Below are 24,692 nucleotides of genomic sequence, written 5' to 3'. Positions count from 1 at the left end.
CTGCATAAAAAGGGCCTTTTCAGTCTTTAGACATTGCTAAAAAGTTGTAATAGAAAAGTATATATTGCACCATGAAAAGCAAAATATGTGGTAATTTAACTTACTCTTTCCAGGAGGAAAAGTAATTGATGTTGAAAACAAATGTATAGATTTGGGCTGTGCCCAAATTAAAGAAATTTAACGACTTAATCTTATGGGTTTCAGCCTATTTATTGATTAAACTTGCACAAGAGTAAAACATATCTGAGGTCAGAAATAATGGAGTTGTAGGAGGCATCATCTGATATTCAGCCTTGTTAATCAGAAGTACTTTTTTAGTCTATTGAAAGACCTTTGAATAATCTTACAGATTAATCTATTAAGCATTGCATCACTAATGCAGGTATGTTTTAGAACTACTGGGGGAGGAGTAGAGGGGATTCCTTTCCCCAAGAGTTCTTAACTGATTCTTAAGGCTGCTACACTTTTTTTAAAAAAAAGACTTAAGAAGCACTCTGCACATGTGCAGAACCTTCCATTCTGAACTGCAGAAAAATTTCTTAGCAAAACAACATCAATTTATCTTGCACCTGAACCTGGGAAAATTCATAATTTGAACCTGGTAATTACATGGTTGATACTGTCTCTAGTCACAAGTGACTTTTTCTCTGTAGATTATTAGACTGTGGAATGGCAGCAGCACAACATAGCCAAGCCCAAGGGCCCTCCTTATCTCTGAGTGTCACAAACTTGGTCTTGCCTGTGCTACTTGTCCTGCAGGTTGGTCATCCATTCTTTGTGTCATATGACATACATCCACATTATTTTGCTGCTGTTAGAGCACTGTATCATACCGTAATAAAGAATCTCTCTTGTGTGTCTTTGATGCTGTACAGGTCTTTTAAGAAACGAGGTAGATTATCAGAGAGAGACTGGGATGAGTGAAGAGATTCAGGCTGCAATCCTACCCCAATAATAAGTTCAATAGGACTTACTTTCTGGGCTGACAGGGATTGTCCTTTGAAATACAGTCATACCTTGGGTTACAGGCGCTTCAGGTTGCACGTTTTCGGGTTGCACACCGCTCCGAACCAGGAAGTGCCGGAATGGGTTACTTCCGGGTTTCGGTGCTCGTGCATGCGGAGAAGCGCTAAATCGCACTATGCGCAGAAGTGCTGAATTGCGACCCGCACATGCGCAGACACGGCGCTGCAGGTTGCGAGCGTGCCTCCCGCACGGATCACGTTTGCAACCCAAGCGTCCACTGTACACAAATCTTAACAGAAATGGAGAACCTTTGGACCCATTATCTCCAGCCATTGGCCATGCTACCTGGAGCTGATGGAAGCTGTAGTCTGGAGGGCCACATATTTTGCTTCAGAATGTAATATTTTTAAAGAACCACCCCCCAGTGGATATTGTGTTTTGATCCATCTTTACATTTTGCACTAGTATTTCTGTATATAGTGCCACTGAAAGCCTGTATGGCCAGTGTAGTGGAATGCCAGTTTGTCCAGTCAGGAAAACTGCCCTGTGGTTGGTTACATGTCTGAGTGATCCTGAGTTGTACCATATGATTCTGTTATGAGCCATTTGAGCAACTTCTCTAATGTGTTGGTTGGCTTGGATATTGATAATATAGTAGTTCTGAATACTGAACACTAACGGCTATAGTATTCAGCTTGGCAACAGACTTGGAGCTATTGTCCATCAATTGCTCTGCTCGCCTGTATCTATTCTTCTGCTGTTACATTCCAGACAGATAACAACAACAACAACAACAACAACAACAACAACAACAACAACAACGTTGTTACCTACTCCCCTCCTGAGGGGCTGTTGAAGGTGCCTGTTAAGCATGGGTGGCAGTGGAGCCACAGTGAGGATGTCAGCACTTCTGTAACACACATGACAATGGCTTAATTTATGGTGTCAGTAATTGTGATATCAGTGTAGATACACCTGTAGCCTAGAGTCAATTGTTTGCCATAGGTAGTGAGAAAAATGCTGAATTATAAGGCAGTGTGACATAACTAAAGCAGTGGTGTGTTGTTGGGATGGCAGTGTGTATTTCTTTGCTTTGAAATGAGCAGTGTTTGCAGTTTAGACATCTGGCTCCAGGATGTCTAAGGAAGCTGAGAAATTCTGCCTCATGTCCAAAACTTGAAAGATGCACTGTGTAACTCAGCGACAGGGGGTACTTTTGAAGCAACCTGTCTAATTCTGGCACATAGACTTTTAAAAATAACAAATACTTGAAACAATGTGGAATTTGTGGCATCTTCTTTGGCACCAAAGACTCCCAAGTTGTCCTTTTGCTCCCTGAACGCAGAGAAAGATCAATTTGCATTTACCTATTTAGTTGGACTCTGACCTCAGCAGTTACAAGGAAACTTTTCTTCTTGCATCCCTCCCCAACCCTGACGTGTAGCTCCATTAGATCTTCATGGCACATCCATAATCTGAAAGAAAACAAACCAAAAAACTAACTCATTTTTCTTGTTTGTTTTAAGTTCTGTTTCCTTTGCCGTTACACAATAACCACTTGGGAGAATTCAAATTATTATGAAACTACATCTTGTACTTCCTTTCCACAATATTTCTGATATCAGGCATGTCAGTGGGAAACTGCCTCTTCTCTGTAGTTAATAGGGTTGGAAGAATGTCTTAGGAGCTTGCAAAGTATTTCAATTTCTAGATAACATTCCATTTTTTCTGCCCCAGGGGAGTTCAATTTCTAATTTTATTGAGGCAGTTTTACTAATATATTCTAAAAGGGATTTTGGGAATTGAAGACAGTAAGTGTTAGACCATTAATTCTATTATTTGGGGACTCTGGAATGCTTTTTCCTGTGAATGGGATAACTTGAGTAGTCATTATTATAGAAGAATCCCATTTCAAAGCTAGAATGATTTTTTTTAATGTGCACTTTCTACAATTGATTAGTAATGTGAATGCTTAACCTTCATTGGCCAAGTGCATCTTTGCTTTTTCTTCCAAGTGAACAACTGTCAGGTGTTAATTTGTGTTGGCCCAGGCATCTGGTACCTTCATTATGCAACTTCTGGTGAATGCTGAAGATGCACCTTTTTGCCTGGCTTTTGACACTTAAAGTGTATGTTTTTAGGATCCTCTGTAATTATAAGTTGTTTTAAACTGTTTTTAATGTTGTGCTTTAAATCTGCCCTTGGACCTTGGTGTAAATGGTGGGCAATAAATTAAAAAATACTAATAGTAGTAGTCTCTCACCCTAGGGTTGAGCCTCATCATGGTGGTTATAAATTGAGAGGGGTTGGCATCCCTGGCCCCATTACTCCTCCGAGGGATGACTCTTTGGAGGTGGTGATGTGCCACCCATGGCAGGACTTACTTTTATAGGCAGATACCTGAAGAAGCTTCCTTAGACTGCCCCCTGCCATGTCTCGTTCAGCAGTCAAACCAGCTTCATTTCAAACACCCAGTTCCAGGCTACATTGGCCTTAAAGTGTTTCCCAGAAGGACGAATGTCCGAAAGGGCTCCCTCAGCGCACAGTTCTTTCTGCGGCCTCTGCACACCTCTTCCAGCTGTGTAATGGGTGCTGGTTACCCAAATTGCAAGTGTGTAGGATGGCAGGGATAAAATATGTATATTTATAAGAATGTGCCTCATGATGATTCATAAAAAGGCTGTAGAATTTTTCATTCAGAAATTACCACACACCGCGTAACACACCTTGAGTTCACCTGACTGGATCTTCTAGATCCCCCTTGCTTTTGATCTTACTGAGTGAGACCTATGCTATCCAGCATTTGAAAGATCAGAGCTAGTTCCTTGAATAGTGCTGGGAACCAAATTGGCACATGTAATTTCCGTAAGTTGAATGCTGTACTGCAAATGTCATTATCCCACAGATTACTTCCTTGTCTGCCAATATATGCTTGTGCTGCTTGTCTGTATCATATCAGTGGTGGGGTGGGTAGGGGGGAGAGAAACTTAATTTACAAAAGCTTCCTGAGTTGCCTAGAGTTGATTCTTGCATGCCACAGACAAAGAAAGTGAATGGCTTTTACAGGCTGGAGCTGACTGTGTTGATTGTCCTTACCTTGGGCATGTTGAAGCTTCTGAACAGGATGACAGCCCCGCATAGAATACACTCAGCTTCTAAGGTTACACATGTATGGGTGGTAGTTGGTAAACTGGCCACATCCCTTCTTATCAGATGAAACTGATAGAATAAGTCATGACCGTAGCTGCCACTTGAGCATTAATTGGCTGTGCCAGGTCTAATCCCTTTCCCAGACTGTAAATCTGATATATCAAACAAAATGAAAGTAGTCTGTTACTGGTTCAGGATCCAAATTGTTGCTTGTTGTTTGCTAAGGACTCTGTAAAGTACAGTAGTCTCATTTACGTACATCTCTTATGCATACATTTTTTTCTAGATCAAAAAATAACCTTCCAAAGCTGGTATTCTGTGCTTGTACCTTATAATACTTTGCTTAGCACACCACCTGCTACTCCAAAAACAGCTGGAGATTTGGAAGATTTTGAAGGATAGGTGAGTTGAAAAGCATAGAGGAGATTGCTTTACAGTGGTACCTCGGTTTATGATCTTACTCTGTTCCAGAAGTCCGTTCTTAAACCGAAACCATTCAGGTGCGCTTTCCCTAATGAGGCCTCCCACTGCCAGTGCCCTTCCACTGTAAGGTTTCTGTTCTTAGACCGAGGTAAAGTTTGTAGACCGAGGTAAGCCTCCGGTTTTGTGGAAGTTTGTAACCCGAATCATTCGTAAACAGGGCTGTTCTTAAACTGAGGTACCACTGTATTTGTAAATATGGATTCCAAATGCCAAGGCTTCTGCAACAGTAGCAGTGGCAAAAACAAAGCGGCAACACGCTATACAATATTAGTAAATGCAGGTGTTATTTATTTTGTTAGAAAGAAGCCTTTTTTAAAGACACACACAGGGGCGCACATTTTGCTTCTGATGTTTGCTGGATGAGAATGCAAATATAAATTGTTATAGGCAACATAAGTTTTTATCGCATCATGTTACTAGTTCTCCTTTTAAGATTAATTCTGCCATTTTACTATGTGTTTTTGTTGTTTTGCTATAAATAAATCAAGATGCACAAGCTTAGGTGCATGTGGCAGGAGCATTCTTTTCTCAGCTGCCACTTTATGCAGAAGTGGTACAGTCCCTTTTGCCCTTGGGGAAAGATAAAAAAGGACTCTATGCCTTAAGTTACAGTTCACCTTGTGGCGCATTCCAGTTCTGTGATCTTGCAGTTCTGTATTTCTGAGTTCCTTTGGACTAGTGTCTCATGCTTTCTGTTCCTGATGCTTGACTGTATCATCCAAAATAGAACTTTTGCATCACTCCCTGTTGTGAGATATACAGGTTTCCCAAGTGAGGACAGCTTACGTGTCACGTGGGAACAGAGGCGGGGCAGGAAGAGAGATGTAAAAAATTATTTTAGGTGATAAGGGAAGTGGGGGGGGGGGGACAAAAAGAATAAAAATAAGGCTGTGAAGTGATCCTAACAGTTCTAAGCTTTGTTCTGTTCTTGAGTACCCATTTTCCCCTGATTTTCAGATTCTCCTTTTTTATTGGCACCAATCCCCATTTTGCTCCTACCTAAGCAAGGTCAGTCTCTCAGATTAGTTAGAAATGTTGTGTAACTGGAAGAACTTGCAAGTTATCAGTGAATTGCACCTGCTTGCAATTCCATCACCAAAAAACAAAACCGAAAAGCATGTAATATTTCAGTAAATGTTTCCTAGTCCATGTCCAGTGCAAAGGAATATTTGTGAACATTTCTGCTGGTTGGTCTTTTTAGCTAGTAAAACGAGTTTGGACCTGGGCACGAGGTAGCAAGGTACCCAGAGGCCGATCTGAACTCTCCTTACAGTTAGAATGGGCTATATCTGTCATTGGGACTACTCTTCAACCAAAGAAAGGACCAGTATCTATCAGTTAACTTCTTTCAGTAGAAACAAACTCAGATTTGTCAATGGCCTGGTTAAATGATTAATGATTATTCCACAACTGGTTCTAGCAGTAATGGTTTGGTTGCAATTTGTGCTGGAGCATTCATGTCTGATTCCTTAGTTCTTAAGTAAAAAAGAAGCAAACATCTTTTTTTTGATAGCCTGCCTCTCAGAGCTATTTTTTACTCTGTGGTGGTTGAAGTACTAAACGCAACCTACTGAAATACACATGTATAATTAAGAAGTTTAACACCCCCATTTGCTCTAGATTAGAATGTGATCATCTAGTTCACTGCACTATGTATGCTTACTAGGAGTAAGTCATAGTGAACTTAATGCTGCTTACTTCTGAGTAGACTTGCACTGTGAATTAGTGTTTAAACCTGAGAAATTATTTTTACTTGCATTCAGAACCCAAGGAGAGCTTGACATGGTATAGTTCCTTAGGGAAAGAATTCCAGAGAACCACCATCTTATGGACAGCTTCTTAATGTACCACTGCAAGATCTTGGTAGTTCAGACAAGTTTGAGACATTAAAAGTTAATCCATATTTGTGATTTGTTCATAGTTTTCAACTTCACATTTTGAAGTAGGTCTACAGCTCTCAAGCTACTATCTAGTAATGCTTTTTGAAGAGATTTTTTTGGCCATACCAAGGCCAATATAATCAGTATATTATGTATTTCAATTTAGTTGTCCTTTAAGTATTAGTTATTGGATTACTTTAAAATACTGTTTTCTACAGTTTCATTCAGTTTAAATTTTGAGCCAATTAAGATACTGAGTTTGAAACTTGCAGTTGGCAGTCTGCTTTTAATTTGTTGTGTGAAGAATTTGATAAGATCATATGAATGTGTATACCATTTTGTGAAGATTGAAAAACATATGGGAGAAGCCGTGATAAGATATTGAGTCATAATAGTACAATAGACCTGTCAAACTTTGGGTCAGATTATGCACGTAATTTTTATACAGCTGATGACTTAACATATATGTCACAAAATGTTCTTATCATACTAAAATCCCATTAAATCTGAATGGTGCTTCCACCATTATGCCCATGATATTACATTTATGTCATGTATTTGTTAGATCCTTAGTTCATACATGTTTTTTTCTGTTCTGAAATGTCATATTCACTGGTCAAGTAAAAGTAGACTAGAAGCTGCTCTAACTTCAAATGCTATAAAAGCCAAAGCAGATTCAATACAAAAGATGGTAATTCATAAATGGCAGATTTTATTACATAAATAACTATGTCCTAAACAATATAATCTTTGATATATGGTTATCTTTCCACTGTTCAAATGGCCAATTTTGTTCTGTGCCCAGCACATAAATTTGATGCCATCAAATGAGGGTTAGGCTATCATTTGATGTAGAAAATTATGGCTCTGTAACTTCTAGCAAGGTCAAAGTGATCTTGTCATAGTCTAGATTAGTTGGCTGAATGCAGCTATGGTTGTTAGTCACCAGTCTTTGCATTATTTGCATTCCTGCATGACAGGTGCCACATCAGTTCACACTTCCTGATGAGAATATCAGGTAGGTATGCTTTATGACAACCACAGGCTATGGTACATGTGGGAAGTATACCCAGAGCTACCTTATTTGAGAGCAGAACTTCTTGGAAGCATCTGGTTTATGTGTTGGCAGGAGTAGTGTTAACTTGCATTTCCACTAGCTTGGTTGCAGAGTCACCACAGATTACAGCTGCACTTGAAGACGAACCCTGAATATGTGCTGTGCAGTTATCAGGAGTTGTGGTAGGATTCTCATGTCAAAGATGGATATTTCTTGTTTACTGTTGGGAGGCAGCATGCTTCTGAACACCAGTTGTTGAAAACCACTGAGGGGAGAGTTCTTTTGCACTCAGGTCCTGCTTGTAGGCTTTTTGTAGGCATTGCATCAACCACTGTGAGAACAGAATGCTGGACTAAACAGGCCACTAGGCCTGATCCAGCAGACACTTCTTATGTTCAAACTTCACATATTGGAAGTCGCTTGTTAGGCAGTTTCTGAATTTATTCAAGCACTCTTCACTGTGCACTGCATAGAGTAGGGACAGGGAGCCTGTGGCCTTCCAGGTGTTTCTGTATTTCAGCTCTCTTCATCCCTGACCCTCGGCCATGCTGACTGGGACTGATGGGAGCTGAAGTCCAACAACATCTGGTGGTTCATAGGTTTCCACCTTCTTTGCACAGATGAAACATAAAGGATTCTTGCAGCTACTGCGACATCTTATATGGCATGGGGGCGGGGGCGATCAGTGAGTAAAAAATTTTTATCACATGGCTTTGGGTCTTCTGTAATTCAGATGCCTTCTTAGCCTATTTGAACATTCCTGATGTTGTATCACACACGGTGAGTGGGAACACTTTCTCCCTATTCCTATTTTTTGTGATTAAAAGCTACGTATGGCAGTCTGGCATTTTGTTTCTTTCAGGCTTCAATAGGAAAGTTCCTTGTTTTGGACCTGCATGTGTTAACTGCATGCAAAACAATGCAAGTGGGTCTGTATCCTCGCCAACAATGGCCACATGATAACCATGACTAGCAATCTCAAAGGCACTGAATACCATCATTGTGTCAGCATCGCCATCTGCCAACTTAACATTTGAAGCTGGATGAGTAGCTGCTGTACTTGTTCAGTGGTGTTGTGCGTGCAGTTTTCTTCAGCAGTGCCATTTTGTTTTAACTTTGATCACCACTTCGGTGATCAGTCATTACGTGCTGCCAATCCACATTTCCTCACCTGGTCATTTACTGTAAATACGTACAAAGGTCCACAAATTTTGTGTGGCTCCCAAGGGGAATGATGGGTCTCAGTTGTGAGTTTGGGGGATGCTTGAAGTGCCTCTGCAGCTCAGTGCAACCATGAGGCGAGTGCTGCTTTCTGCCCCCGTCCTAAGCTGATAGGTGGAAAACCAGCAAGTTCACAGATTCATTATGAAGTTAGTGTGAGGTCTTTGCTGTTTTCCAGGCTGGATACGAGTGAGATGAAACTCGCCATAAGTAAAACTTCACCAGTGGCAAGCCCATTTGTAGTCCCCTGAATATATACTATTGATTATGTGAAGGAATAGCATATCACAGCTGCAGCTTAACACTTTTGTGGCATGAAATATATAAAAAAATTAAAAAATTGTCCAGTAGCACCTTAGGGACCAACTAAGTTTGTTCTTGGTATAAGCTTTTGTGTGCATGCACACTTCTTCAGATACACAAATTGGTTCATATTGGCAACAAAGTTGATCAAACAATTTTGGCACCTGAACTTGCTTCTTGTAAAATCATACAGCAAGGGGAAGCAGGATTTGTCAGGATCTTGCAGATGACCAAATGGGAGTGTAATGGGGACTGGTACTCTCTTATTTATACTGAGTCCTTTTCGAGAGACAGTAGAGAGCGCCTCCAGGGTGAAGTCAAACCACTGTGTTAGTAGCACCAAAGTGACCTCCTTGGGGCACAAGCCATGGCAGTGTGTATGGATGACGAGACCCCCCCTCTTGGCCTCACTGTGGTCCAAAGGAAAGCAGAGCAATCGTTTGGCACCAGGTTGGCTGCAGGAGTTCCAGAAGGAGGTGTACAAGGCACCATCCAACTGTCTTAGGGACTCTACTTAGATTTGTGTAGGGTTTGCTCCTTAGCTTTTTCTTCTCCTGAAGATATCCTTCAAGGCAGCGGAGGTTTAGGATCAGAGTTTTTCTTCTCCTGGATGGACTACCTTTCCAGGTTGACGAGCCCCATCTGCCCCTCATTTCCCTCTACAGCACATGCTGTAACTGCATCCTTGACCATTGTACCCACTATATCTTCGCATTCAGGGGAAGTTCCTAACTCACCAAGGGTTTGAGACCCATCTGCAACCTTCACCTTGGTTTAGCCAGTTTATGGGGTGTTAGGGGACACGTTGTACTCCTTCTGGGATAGTTTTTCACCTTTGGTTCCCACCCTGCACTCAGCTCTCACCTGTGGCTCCTAAAGGCTGTCAGCATGTGACAGAGGCCACAATCCTGTGTACATACTATTATAAGAATAATGCTACAGAGTATAGAAAATAGAAGCTCTCAAGTGGAAGTAATTGTTATGTTAAAGTTTCCCATGGATTTAGTTGTCGATACTTTATTTGTATGCCGTGTTTCCATTTTATAATAATTACTTGAATCTTCTTTTAACCATTCTACTGGGCTTGAAGAAAGGATTCTAGGTTTAGATTTAACTGTATTATTTTGTTTAGATAGAATGTAATGTGGAGTTGCTTCCCACAATGTCATTCTTAGAACTAAAAATAAAGCAGTTGGAGACAGATTATTTAAAATTTAGCCCAGCACTAAGAATTACTCACACTCAGTATACTTACACTTCAGGTGTAAAAATGTTTAGAAATGAAAAATGTTAGAACTAGCAATGCTGAATGGGAGTTAGTTTTCTGTTTCATTGTCACCTAGAATATGGGTTGCAAAGTAGGGTTTATGCAGTCAAATGCCATAGTTTTGTGAATACAATCACCAACAATTCCTGAGATTAACAGTACCTTTTTCCAGTATGCCATTGTCCATTGCATTAAAAAAATTACTCTGAGCTAATATTTCATTGGGGGCTAATTTAAATAGTGTTGTATGGGAGTAAAAGGCATTACTTGCCATAATAGGTTTCAGTATAACCGAGTTGCTTTATCATGTACTGCAGTAAAGCCATGGTCCTGCAAAGGCTTAAATCACATGCTTCACTGTGATCACACTAGCTCCTCTGGCTTCCAATTACTGGGTGAGTCATTCCTGAAAAAAGTACTGAATCCCACCAAGGCTGTTGCTGGCAATCTTGAATATATTGCTGTCATGCTAACACGTTTAAGCAGGGATGGAGAGCCTGTGGCCCTCCATATATTGTTATGACTCCAGTATACATCAGCCCCAGCCAGCACAGCTAATGGTCAGTGATGATGGGAGCTGTAGTTGGCAACACACTTGGAGGACCAAGGTCCCCATCCCTATTTTTTAAAGGATGAAAGGGGCCCTCCTAGTGACAGAACTTTAAAAATTGTAAACAGCATTCAAAGACATGCACAAGTAGTTATGCATAGTCAAATGTTCTTTGGGTTTCTCTTTCTCAGGTAGCAGTCCTCATGTAACATGACAGGCTGCCTTAAAATGGAGAGTTTGAAAAGCAATCTTGGACTGGGTTGGGGACATAAATCTATCACCTTCACACAATTAAGAAGCAGGATCACACCTGCCACCGTACCACACAATGAGATAATGTTTGTACATAGAGCCTGCTCTGCACATGTAAGCTCACCCTGTGATGTAGCTCCTGTCTGACATTGTCACTTCCACACAGGGAGGGTATAATGCATGAAAGTGACTGTAGGGTCTCCTGTTCCAAGAGGACAAGTAGCAATTCCACTGTGGAAGTCCTTGGGTACAACTATAACAATTCTTTAAAATCCAGGATCTTATCAAGAAGAAATTTCTGTGTGCTCTTTCATAGTTATCCACAAATATTTGAATGGCCTTTTTAGACAAAATATTTGGTAGTTAGGACACTGCATGTCTCACAATAAGGTAGGGGAGTGTTTGCTGATGTCACACTGAGTTGCGTGAGAAAAGTCAGCATGAGCTCAGGAATTGTCCCCTTCCCCAACAGGATGACACTTAAAGGGCAGTTGCAGCAATGAGCCATGAATCTGTGAGCCCCTGCTCATTTGAGAACTTACCCGTTGGAGTTGATCAGTCATGAATTCAGGGTTTGGATAGTATTGTCCTTCAAAACTTTGAAATGTGAATGAGGGTGTCTGATTCAAGTACTGTATTGGCTTGAACATGAACTCTCTGTGGCTTTATGCAGATTTATGGCTTTATGTGACTTTATGACTATCTGCTAGCTTTACCCTCTTCTAACAAAACCAGGCAGGGGCAATGGAGGGATGGAAACTGGAAGTTCTGCTCTTAAGTCCAAAATACTGTTTGGAAGTGTGGCTGAAGCTTTTGGTGCTCAACATTTCAAGGTCTCTGGGCCAGGATTGTTGACATTTTTCAGTTGCTCTAACATACTGTTGCTCTTTCCTAACTTAACATCTGGATGCAAGTAGGGAAAAGTACATTGTTTTCATGCTTGATGAAACCAGTTTTGAAACCCATTTAGGAGGGCACTCCCAACTTTCAGTGTTCTTATGCTCTGCTGTGAGCTAAGGCAAACCTTTTTGTGTGTTTAATTTTGGAAATCTTTGCAGACGAACACTTTTCCAACACTTTTCCCTTGCCACCTGAATCTGCTAGGTGATGGTCCCAGGAGAAGTTTTAGTTTTGATATTTTACCCATGAAATTGCCATTAAGTTTGTGAAACTCACTACCACCTTACAGATGGGTATGTCATTTCATTTTTGTTCAACTGCCTTTGGGTACCTATAGCTTGCCACATTATAAACAACCATTGTAGGACAACTATGCCTGACATGGTTGATGAAAATGGGTCAGTAGATAAAAATATACCAGTGTGTAAAATTCCAGCAGCACAAGAGAAACAGCTGCATAAGCCCTGTGTCTGGCTAATCTATGTTAAGCATTAAAGTTAGCTGTTGAACATTTTTAGTTTTCAGTGTCTCAGCACTTGTTTACCTTCTCATTTTTCTCTGCTGACATTGTGAAAAAGTTACTACTTAAATGGGGAATAAAAGATAGAGCCCCATTAGTGATAGGATAGCTTTGAGAGCCTGTGCAGTCAGTCATATTGACTCTATTTTAGCTAGATCAGTGCTACCATTTCCCCCCTCGACTGAATGTGGTAATTATTCGTCTGAGGATTGAATATCAGTTCTGTTCTTTTCTTTTTACTTTGGGTTTGCAGGTCAACCACAAGTTTATGTACAATAATCTTAAGATATTGGATAAATCACTATTTCAGAGGTTAAAAATAAATTTAAAATATTTTATTGATTGGTTTACAGGTCACCTTGTAATGGAGTTTTCAGAGTGCTTTGCAACAAGAAGATAGACAATAGACATAGTGTTCTTGCATTGGCAACCAATTTACTTTTTGTAATTTGATTTACGTCAACAATAGGGCCAATAAGATGTAATGATACAATATGTGTGTTGAACTAGTTTGTAATAAGAATGCCAAAATACAAACAGTGCTTTGGAAAGTCAATTTATTGTTTAAATGTAATGGAATTTTAAAATTTTACAATTTTAAAATTGCCTATCTACACCAGATAATCTTAAAAAGGCATATCAAAGTTTTTAAAACAAACAAATCAGGTCGAGACCAGTATTGTGATAAACATGGACCAAAGATTTGGTCACATGAACCAGTGACTTGGCTTTTTATGGGTTAGTAGAAAATATTTACCCAAGTCAAATGTTTAATTGAATTTTGTTATCCTTAGTGTATCAAACATTGAGGAATCCCAAGGCTTCTGTCTGGTATGACTGTTTTTATAAGATGTGAATTTTATGTAACATTCTTTCTCTCAACCCATTTCATTTTTATTCATGGAGTTGTTAGAAAAGACAGTGTAATACTGCAGGTAGGTTGGCATTTCACATAAGTACTACAGTACTTTTAAATACTGGCTTGGATCCCAAGATAAGTTAACCTAGATCGGGGTGCCTAAACTTTTTTCAAAGAGGGCCAGATTTGGTGAACATGTGTCAGGGCCAACCAAAGTTGTTGAGCTTTTGAAAGGCATGATATAAATGTACTAAATGATGAATGATAAAGCCACTTCAAATACAAAGGGGTTAATACTTTTTTATTTAAAAACCCCACAACTTCTCTTAGTTTTCAAGATGATCAGTCAGTGCTGACCTGCATTCCATATAATCACACCCCAAACATTGTTGTGTGCAAACAATTTACTACTTGTCAAAGAAAAAATGCTAGAACATGGATGAAGGACAGACCTGTTTTCTAGTTGTTTTTTTTGGAATTTAGTACATGATCGAAGATTTGATGTTCATATAATATGATTTTAATCCTCTTTTAGTGGGTTCATGACCTGTATGCTAAATTGTTCCAGAAGTATGTACTTTTCCTGGATAAGAGCCTAGGTTTTATGTGAACAGGCCCTGGGGCAGAAGTAAGATAATGTGAAAGGGAATATTGACACAAGAAAAGAGACAGGAAGTGGTTGAAGGTTGGTTTACTAAACCAGGGATTAAGAGGATAAACAAGGGCCTTGTTCCAGGCAGTATTCCATTCCCCTGTGGTGCAGCTGAGGAATTTTCATCTTGATATGATTGGATGAAAAATTGAAGTTTCATTCTGTATAATTTTTTAACAAAAGGAATGGTAGGGAATGTTCCTTCCCTCCATTTTTTAAATTGCAAGGTGATTTTGGATCAGGGAGGGCATCTTTCAGGCACCACCTTAGCAGGAGTTTACCCAAAGATAGTTACAATAGACTGCCACCATTAAGACTAAACGTCCTGACAAAAACTATGCTTTTTCAAAGCTCATAGGATGACTAACCTTAGCAGAACCCTGTGGACTATCAATTTCATTGTTCTGCAAGGGACAATGACAATAAAGATATTGTATCGTATCATTAGAATATAAAGGGGAGCTTAACCATTTAGTTCAACACCTGTGGAAGATATTTGATGGGGACCGAAGCATTTTGATAGACTAGCACGTTCCTAAAAATGGTCGTGTTGCCTACACACACACACACACACACACACACACACACACACTGTCCTTACAGTGTTTAGTCTTAAGGACCTGAGTCAACAGTTTCCTGTCTCTAATAAGACATCACTTGATGTGGGTTGCTTGTCATTATCTCTTCGTAGATCATGATTTGGCATTTTCCACCTGCAGCAAAGGTAGTAGCAATCTGCTAAATAGGTATTTCCCCCTATTCCCCCCCCCACACCCCCTGTCATTCGCAATTCCAGCTACAGAGAACTAAGCAGTTTTTTGAAGTTGAAATCTTTTCAGCTGCTTTATCAGATGAAAAACGTTTGCAAACATCCCAGTTTAGTGCATGTGGAGTTGCCTAGCATGCATATCTGAGAAATTCATAATGGCAGCCGGCTTGGAATAGAAGTATTTCTCCAGCTCTGGAAAAATTGCATTTTAATTAAAACACTAAACCGCTTACTATTCTGAGAGAAGGAGGACAGGGACAGTCCTTCACCTTATTTTTATATATTTTCTTTCTGCTGCTATACTTATTTGTACTATAAACTAGTTTCTATAGGTGGCCTAAATTGCCTTAATGACAGAGGGTGGAAGCCAACATTGTGCAAGCAGACCGGCTCATGCATTGGGACACCTCCCTCTTCTCCTCTGCAACCATTTGTATGCACCTAAAATGTGCTTTGCAGGGCCCATCAACCCTACAGAAATGTTCTTGTGGAATTGTGGGTGACAGAAAGAGAGGAAGGTGATCCCCTGTAGCATGAGTAGAAGTCTGTGCATGGACAGTTTTGGATACAACCGAAATATTTACTAGTTTTACTGTGCATTGTAGGAAGATAAGTACTGTAGTACATGGGAATAGTGGATCTATACTTTTATTTTATTTTATTTTACTATTCTGTTTGTAACAAATATAGTCCAATTGATGGCAGAAGCATATTGATTATCTCAGTGTTCATAGAATTATAGAGTTGTAAGGGACTCCGAGGGTCATGTAGTCCAACCCCCTGCAATGCAGGAATCTCAACTAAAGCATCCATGACAGATGGACATCCAAACTCTGCTTTAAAACCTCAAAGGAAGGAGAGCCCACCACCTCCTGAGGGAGTCTGTTCCATTGTCTAACAGCTCTTACTGTCAAAAGTTATTCCTGATGTTTAGTCGGAATCTCCTTTATTGTAAATTGAATCCATTGGTTCAGGTTCCGCCTTCTGGAGCAGGAGAAAACAAACTTACTTCAGTTTCCATGTGACAGCCCTTAAGATTCTTGAAAATGTCTATCATATCTCCTCTCAACTCTTTTCCCGGCTAAACATTCTCAACTCCCTCAACTCCATACCCTTTATCATTTTGTAAATTATTTTGGTTTTTTACTCAGTTTTGTTGTGGTGGTGTGTGGGTGCGCATTTATTTTAGTGATAAAATGTCAAAAGCGCCATCACTAACACCTTGAGCCATCAGATGTAGAAAGAATGAAATCATGCAGCTCTAAGTAGAGAATTAGCCATTCTAACATCTTCTCTAAGATTCTGAGCATAAATATATCCTTTAGGTTTTTCATGTATCAGACTGACAGCACTAGTGGTGATATTATTGTGAATTGCAACCCAAAACTTGTGGATTATATCTAACATAAGTCATTCTTGGAGTAGGCCCTTTGAAATTAATGAACATGACTAATATGGTTCCAATAATTTCAAGGGGTGTTATCTTGAGATGACTAATATTGGCTACAACCCTATGTTTATTTGTAGGCTATGGCCCAGATCCAAAGATAACATTGTTCCTTGAGCCCAAATCAAGAGTGACTTGCACTTGCTTTTCTTGAACAGCAGCCCTCTGCCATTGTAAACTGCAAATTCCAAATGTGTGTGTTTATGTGCATTGCCTCCCACAGGTGAGATGTGCAATTTTCCCATGCTACAACATGCAGTAAGAATAGAGGCATAAGTAAGCCTTGCCTCCTTGCACACTGTGCTGTAATGTCTAAAGCAGAGGTCACCAACCTAAGGCCCATGGGCCGGAAGCAGCCCCCGGAGGTCGTTTGACCGGCCCATGAGCCACCCCCTAACTAAGCATAGTTTGTGGCGATTCTCAGGCCCTTTTTTTTAAAACCTGTAGCTTCTACTGCCTAACTGGTTTCCAGTTATATATTTGCGTTATTTGCAGATTAAAGCCACTGCTGGCTCTAATTTGTAGATAATGGCGTTAGAACAGCTGAAATCTATGAATGGCCTGACTGATGGAAATATTCAGGCTTGAAATTGTGAGCCCATAGAATTGTGCCAAGTTTCACTGTCCATCCCCACATTGTTCCAATGAAGGTTTTTATTTACGTTTGTTGTAAACTGAGCAGTAGCGATTTGCTTCCTGACCCAGACTGTGGGCTATTTTCATTTGTGTCAGGTGGGGACAGGCATTCTTTGTCATGACATTGTGACCTCTGCTCTGTCAGCTTCAACTGTCCTTTTGTTTGCGGCAGGAGTAACCAACCCATCAGCATTTTTTAAGCACAGGCTTTTCTGTTGTATCCTATCGAGAACGCTGGAAGTCCAGTCATGAAGTAATTTAAGGAAACATTTATTAATTAGCACATACATATTTGATGGCTAGGCTGCTAAAGCATTTGTTGTTACCTGTTTTGTATTTGAATAAGTAAACTGTAAATATTGCTTGAAAAGGTTTACTGAGTTACAGAATGCTACTCATATTTTAAATACCTTCAGGTCTGTACTTCAAGCACTTTACCTACAGATGGCTTGTGTTACTTGTATCAGAGGTTGTTGACCAAACTACTAATGAGAGTTGGAGCCTTTTTGAAACCATAGAGTATTCATCATAGAACTACTGGAAAAATACAATGTAAAAATAAACTGATCCTAATCTCTGTGGAGTTCAGTTGTGCACTGAGATCCCATATGAGTACTGTTAACTTCAGTGTGGGGGCCAAAGGATAAGAGAATGTTTCCTCTGCATGGTTAGATCTCTTTTTATCATTTGTAATTACATACACACGACAGTTTAGTTTTACCAGGACAGGCTTCCAACAAGGCTACATTCTGCCTCTCCTGTGGCCCAATGGCAATGAAAAGTTTCAAAGTGGCTCCATTTTTTATTAGCCGCAGACCAAAAACTCACTAATTTTCACTATTGTTAGCAAAAATGAGCCATTTTCATAAACTATGATATGAACTTGGCTTGCTTCCACTAATTACAGTTTGTCTTGGGTTTATACATCACAAGAACCTGCACTTTGTCTAAAATGGAAGCAGATACTTCTGACCTCCTCACAGCAGTGTCAGAGGCAGACATGAGGGGCTCAGGAACAGGATTTTGACTCTGAATACAAGTTGCAAAGTTTCTTGCTAAAAAAAGTGAGATGATAATAGGAAGTAGTAGAAAGCACTGTAAAGTCTTGTTCAATTGTGGTGCCTTCTTGCTTAGGCTAAGTGGTCCTAAGCTTTGTTTTATTGCTCCTAACTACAGACTCTCTCTTTTAAACGTTTTTACAGGTGAAGGAATTGTAGAAGAAGAGGCGTGCTTAGGTTGCAACCATGCCATTTCCTTTTGGCAAATCACACAAGTCTCCTGCAGACATAGTGAAGAATCTGAAGGAGAGTATGGCAGTGCTAGAAAAGCAAGATATTTCTGACAAGAAAGTAGAAAAGGTATGTTTTTGCATTTGCTTCTTTGGGGATCTGTTTTAATACAAATATGTGCTCTTCATGCAGGAGAATAATGTACTGGCTATGTATTAGTTTTGTAGAGAGCTTGTGTCTTCTCTCCCTTTTCTAAAGTAACGCTTCCAGGAACCCATTACCGTTCCTCTTTGTTGATGCTGGCACCCAAATGCTTCAAATCTTTGTAAGCAGCCTATGTGGACATGGACAACTCCCCAGTGCTGATGCTGTTTCCAACCTACACTAATTTATTTTCTGTCACTACTACCATCATGCCATCTCAAACCTACTCTTTCCTGAGCCTAGCCTGTATTCTCACCTCATTCTTTCCTATCTCGGACCCACTACTCAGTAATCAGTCGCTTGAGATTGCCCACCAGTATGAGATGTAAGTGTCTATTAACAACTTTGATGGGTGTAGTCATCTTCTCAAGCCACCAGACTATAGGACATCTCAGCATAAATGTTCTTGAAATTGCTTAGTGCAAGTGTTAGTCTGAAGTTTCTCCCTTATGTTGAATGCAGTACTTGAAAAACTTAGAAGTCTTTAGTCTGTGCAACAGTTAAAGGAATGGCTGAAACATGGATCTTCACAACCCGGTTTGTAAATATGTATATTCAGTTGCTGAAAAATACCCATAGTCTCACTGATGCAGAGGAGAAACTAGTTATAGCATAGTTAAGGGATGTAAGATTTCTCTCCAAAACATTTTCAGTTAACTTCAAATATAAGTAGTGTCTTATCCACCCCCACTGCAAAAATAATAAATAATAATAAATTCATTGTGTCTCCCTTGGAGAGATGGACAGATAGTTTTGAAACAGGTGCTTAAGCCAGAAATACTCCCATGCCGGATGACTGAATCAGAGGAAACATTACTTTGAAATTAGCTGTATGTCACAACTTTTTGAAGACCAACTTGGGGACACCAACTAGGAACATGGGAGGACCAAAAGTCTCTTTGGTAATAAGCATAAAGAGTCACATTTAACATTTCCCAGAGTCAAAGGAGTCAAGATCTGGACAGCTTGGAGCCCAGTTGCACCAGGGGAGAGGAAGTAGTATATATTCAGGCAATTGTAGAGAACTGGGGTGCCAATGGCGGATGCATGCAGGAATTAAGTAACTGTTCTGGAAGGAGTGGCACAGAAAATGTAGCAGCTATAGAAGTATATCAAATGAAGCACTGCTTTTTTGTTGGGGAGGGGATAAGGGGGGATGGCAGAAATAAGAATGATGATGGTGATGTTTTAATATACAGTGGTACCTCAGGTTAAGTACTTAATTTGTACCGGAGGTCTGTACTTAACCTGAAACTGTTCTTAAACTGAAGCACCACTTTAGCTAATGGGGCCTCCTGCTGCTGCTGCATCGCTGGGGCACGATTTTTGTTCTCAACCTGAAGCAAAGTACTTAACCCGAGGTAATATTTCTGGGTTAGCGGAGTCTGTAACCTGAAGCGTATGTAACCTGAGGTACCAGTGTACTTAAAAGGGAGCATAATTTCATGAAGACAGAAATTAATTTTGGGGGAAAGGCACATTTGTAAAAGCTGGAAAAAACAAAATGGCATTAAATGGAAAAGGAGGTCTCAGTTATACTAAAGGTTGTTATAATTGTTCTGAAATGCAAGCTAAGCTGCCTCCAGAGTCACTTTTGAAAACCCAAGTTTATTGCTTAATTTGCATCTATTTTTCCATGGCGGGCATGTTTCAAACAAGTTTTGACCAAGTTCCACAGGTGTTGAAATGATCACCCACTGATCACCTGACAGGACACTTGAGGAATCTATGAACTGAAAAATATGGTGAAGTTGGGGTCTTTTTTTGGCCCTTTGTTTCGCCCCTTTACTTATTTTGCCATTTCATCTTCAAAACAATTTCTGGTGTGCTTTTGTGTGAGAGAGTACACATGGATGTGACACATGCACACCCATTTGTACAATGGACTTATGCTTCCACCAATGGAACTCCCCCCCCCAGCACCCCCTCAAAAAATCAGCTCCTAAGGGTTTAGGACTCCCAGCATATGTTTCTTGTTGTTGTTTAGTCGTTTAGTCGTGTCCGACTCTTCGTGACCCCATGGACCAGAGCACGCCAGGCACTTCTGTCTTCCACTGTCTCCCGCAGTTTGGTCAGACTCATGTTTGTAGCTTCGAGAACACTGTCCAACCATCTCGTCCTCTGTCGTCCCCTTCTCCTTGTGCCCTCAATCTTTCCCAACATCAGGGTCTTTTCCAGGGAGTCTTCTCATGAGGTGGCCAAAGTATTGGAGCCTCAGCTTCACGATCTTCCAGTGAGCACTCAGGGCTAATTTCCTTAAGAATGGATGCGTTTGATCTTCTGCAGTCCATGGGACTCTCAATAGTCTCCTCCAGCACCATAATTCAAAAGCATCAATTCTTTGGCGATCAGCCTTCTTTATGGCCCCTTCATGGATCACTGCCTTGCCGTGGCGACGGGGCTTGAATAACTCGGAGAAGCTATGAGCTATGCCGTTCAGGGCCACCCAAGATGGACAGGTCATAGTGGAGAGTTTTGACCAAATGTGATCCACCTGGAGCAGGAACCGGCAAGCCACTCCAGTATCCCTGCCAAGAAAACTCCATGGACAAAGACAAAAGGCATATACGTTTCTTATATTCCTGTAAATTAGCCTTCCCCGACCAGATGTTAGACTCCCAACTCCATTAGTCCCAGCTGGCATGTTAGTGGTAAGGGTGTTGGGAATTATAGTCCAAAACATTTGGAGGGCACCATGTTGGGGAAGGCTGATAGTAAATCAAAGCAAACTTTAAATAATTTGTGGTCAATCATTGAGGATGGGTTGGAAAAGCTATTTTTAAAATGCAGAATTAAAAAGGCACATCAGAGACCAGCCTTTTAGCAATCACAGCCCAATCTGCAGTCCTGTCACATAATTATGGGCTGAACTGTTAGTTTTATTTTAATTTGTTTGCTTTAGAAGGCTTTTAAATGTGGCCCAGTTGGTTAAATAACTGTTTTCTGGGATGTTGTAGGAAAATATTTACACAGCAATGTTCACGCGCAGGTTAGTTTTCAGTCAGTCAACCAGTACAGTTTATAAGCCTAAAATTCCACTTTTCTACACCTTGTTGTGGTGTTCTATACTTCCAAATCTACAGGGAAATGTGGCTCTGGTTTGCACAACAGAATGTGTGGAACTTTGTTGCCCACATAGCACTGCAGATTGTGCCTGCAAAAAGAAATTGTAACACCCTACAAAATAATATGCCTCTTATAAGTAGTATTGGGGGTTGGGGATGCACATACTGCAAGAAATTAAAAGACTGGTGTTAATATAGCCATGCAAGTATAAACATGAATGGCATTTCCCTTTATAATGTGCCTATTCCCTAGTGCTCTTAACTTCTTGGAGTTTACCCTGTGAAGCCGTTGGATGAAAGTTACTACCCTAGTGGCGGCTAATTGTTTTATCTCTTGGGTGGTTGGAGCAAATTAAATTATCTTGAAGCTGATGTCACTTGCTTCTGGAACCAGAACTAAAATCACTGTGGGAATTAGGCATTCAGATTCAGGCAAGGGTTTAGTCCATTGGTTGTTTATGCTCTTCACAATAGGATAACTATTGTTCCACCTGGAATTTTAATTAGTAATGGTGGGGAGAGTGTTGTGCCGTTCCTTTCTGGCTGCAAGGAGCTTGATCTTTCTAGCTGCTGCCTTGGGAATCCAAAAAACGATATGGACTTATTTGTCCGGGTGGCAGAAGCTGCTGTGGAAAAGAATTAAGCTAACTACACAGTTCCTTCTATTTCTAAAGAAGCTGTAACTCTTCTCACTACAATTTTTCCTCTCTTCTCAATTGGCAAAATATGATCTAATCTTCAGTGTATTTAAAGTACGACTCTTAGAAATAAGCTATGCTATTGAGAAGATGGATACCATGTTTAAAGTTTTGAAACAGATGTAAATCATACATTTTATGGAGGATCATGTTAAGGAAACAGTCCTGTTAAACCAATCTTCATGGTTGTGTTGTGTTTTATAAATGGTACCGTCTACCACACTACCTGATATGCTGCCTCTTAAGCTTCCTTTCATTTCTTTTATAAAGAAGGGCATTCTGTTTCACATTTTAGATACGCCTTAATATGTGAAATGTGATACACAAATGCACTTAAAGATTTCATGTACAATCTTCTGAGGCCCTTCTTCGTGTGCTTCCTCCATGAGAGGTCTGGAGGCTGGCAACACAAGAACAGGACTTTTTTCAGTGGCTCCCCACTTGTGGAATGCTCTTCCCAGGGAGGTTCACCTGGCGCCTTCATTATACATCCGTAGGTGCAAGGCAAAAACGTTTCTCTTTAACCAGACCTTTGGTTTATTGTCATCCAGTGCCCTTTTAAAATGCGTGGGTTTTTGGTGGGGGTGTTATTCGGTGGTTTCTGTTTTTATTTTGATTATATATTTTGTGTTTTTATATTGTGATTTTATCCTGTGAACCACCCCGAGACCTGCAGGTGTAGTGCAGTATATTATTATTATTATTATTATTATTATTATTATTATTATTATTATTATTGTTGTTGTTGTTGTTGTTGTTGTTATTGTTGTTATTATTGTTATTATTGTTATTATTATTGTTAGCATTTTCCATAAGAATTATTTATTAGCTTAGGTGTCACAAGAAAAATGTCACTGGAAAGTAACATGTGGTAGAGATTGTGGCTTCAAATTTTTAAAAGTTCTCTCTTTCCTATATGGTTGATACACACAGCTTCCAGTTTTTTACTCAAGGGGTACAATAATTACTCAAAATAACAAATGAGCAGCTGTTTGGTGTTACCCCATTCTTCTTCTCACCAGAGTCCACAGTAGCATATTGTTGCCTCCCCACTGACCTCAGTGAATGTGTATTGCAGAAGTTTGTAGCACTGAAACTCTCACGAATTGTTCAGTTTAGGATTCTCTATATATGTGCATATCTTCTGTGCAGTGTGCAAGCCTGCACATTGACATGCACATATGCAACGGAACTACTTCAGATTTGCAGTGATCTCAAAACTACTATTTACCTGGCAAGAGGTTGAACAACCCTTCTGTAAGCTAAGCATTTTTGATTGAATAGAGACCAAATGCTCTCCACCCTGCAGTGCTCACAAAGTTCCCGTTTATAACCCCTGTGCATTAAACAGCCCTGGTCCCAATTGGGGCTGGAAAGCAAGAATGTGCAGCCTGTAGAACTGATTGCTATTTGTAACAGAGCAGGCAAGAGGGATTTGACAGTTTCTTAAATACCTGTTTTTCCTGCTTAATATAGCACTGCTTATGGTCTTTAACAGCTGTTTTTCATGTTATGCCAAAGAACCTGTTGAAACAATAGGAAATGCCAGATCATTAATCCTACTTCCTCTTAACCAATTTGATGCTGACAGCATATGTAAGTGTGCACTAAATCTTTTCAAACGTGAGTTGCAATTTCCTACTCATTGGCAGCCTCCCTGCTGTATCAGAAATCCTTTTGACCAGATCAACTCCTGTTTTGAGTTTCTGGAAAGGCTGATGATCTCATGGCTTAAAAATACTGTGGGTATTTGACTTTTGGAACAGTTCAGTATTGAACTCTTCCTATTTTTGAGCTCAGAAAGACATTTCTTCCACAACTTCCCCCTTCCATAGCAAACAAGCCTTGTTTTTTGTTTTTGTGTGTGTTGTTGTTTTTTAGAAGAGAGAGTGATTAATCAGCATGAAGGAAATGATTCTCCTAAATATCCTCAGGTATATCACTTCCTCCTAGGGAGCATGGAATGAATAGTTTTCTCTACCTAGAACTATTATTATAGAAAAAGAGGTCCCAGAACTCACCATGAACACCTCCCTTTTTCTCTTAAGATGGCAATGTCATCCACCTGAGAGGTGCCGGAACTGAGTTCTGGCAAGTTCTAGCTGAAAAAAAGTTCTGCTTGCTGATTGAGTTCTAGGAACAGAGAACACCTCAAATTCCATGTTTCTTGATGAAATGATGCCATTATAAATAGTGAGAGGTTGGAAAGCCCTTTCTCTCACTTGCAAGCTGTCCCTACTGGCACATCTCTGCTCTCCTCAAACAGATGGCCTTGGAAGGCGGCATGTTTCACCTATTCATTTAGGGTGGCATTTTCTTGTGATACTGATTGCAGGTAAATTTGGCAATGGTGGTTTATTGGGTGAGTTTGGAAAAACAATCAACATCCTTAGGTTTTAGATGTCTTCCCTGCATGGTGTGGATTTTACTTCCAATAATGTAGGAGTGAGGAAATAATATTAGGGGTTTTTTTTTGTTCTTCAGCATGCCACTTTGTGTTAGGCTATCTCTGGACAATTTTGTGTATGTTGATCTATTTCCAGCTTCTTGGTTTACCTCAGCTTTATTTTTAAACTGCCACTGT

General features: G+C 40.1%; 1 protein-coding gene across 3 annotated transcripts in view; it reads left to right on the top strand.

The window, feature by feature from the left end:
• The window catches only part of CAB39 (calcium binding protein 39), a 46,932-nt gene that overhangs the window by 7,729 nt on the left and 14,511 nt on the right, over positions 1-24,692 (top strand). For 2 of the 3 annotated variants that reach the window (XM_053389963.1, XM_053389965.1), the window contains exon 2: positions 18,115-18,270. In XM_053389963.1, coding sequence (XP_053245938.1) covers positions 18,157-18,270 — 114 coding nt within the window. In that variant the 5' untranslated portion in view covers positions 18,115-18,156. Of the gene's footprint in view, positions 1-11,682; positions 11,702-18,114; positions 18,271-24,692 lie in introns of those variants that run through there. The other variant, XM_053389964.1, reaches the window with a different exon arrangement.

The sequence above is a fragment of the Podarcis raffonei genome, chromosome 5, assembly GCF_027172205.1.
Source record: "Podarcis raffonei isolate rPodRaf1 chromosome 5, rPodRaf1.pri, whole genome shotgun sequence".
In the NCBI taxonomy this organism is placed as follows: domain Eukaryota; kingdom Metazoa; phylum Chordata; class Lepidosauria; order Squamata; family Lacertidae; genus Podarcis; species Podarcis raffonei.
The sequence above is the reverse complement of the archived record's forward strand: the minus strand, read 5'-3'. Positions and strand labels throughout refer to the sequence as shown.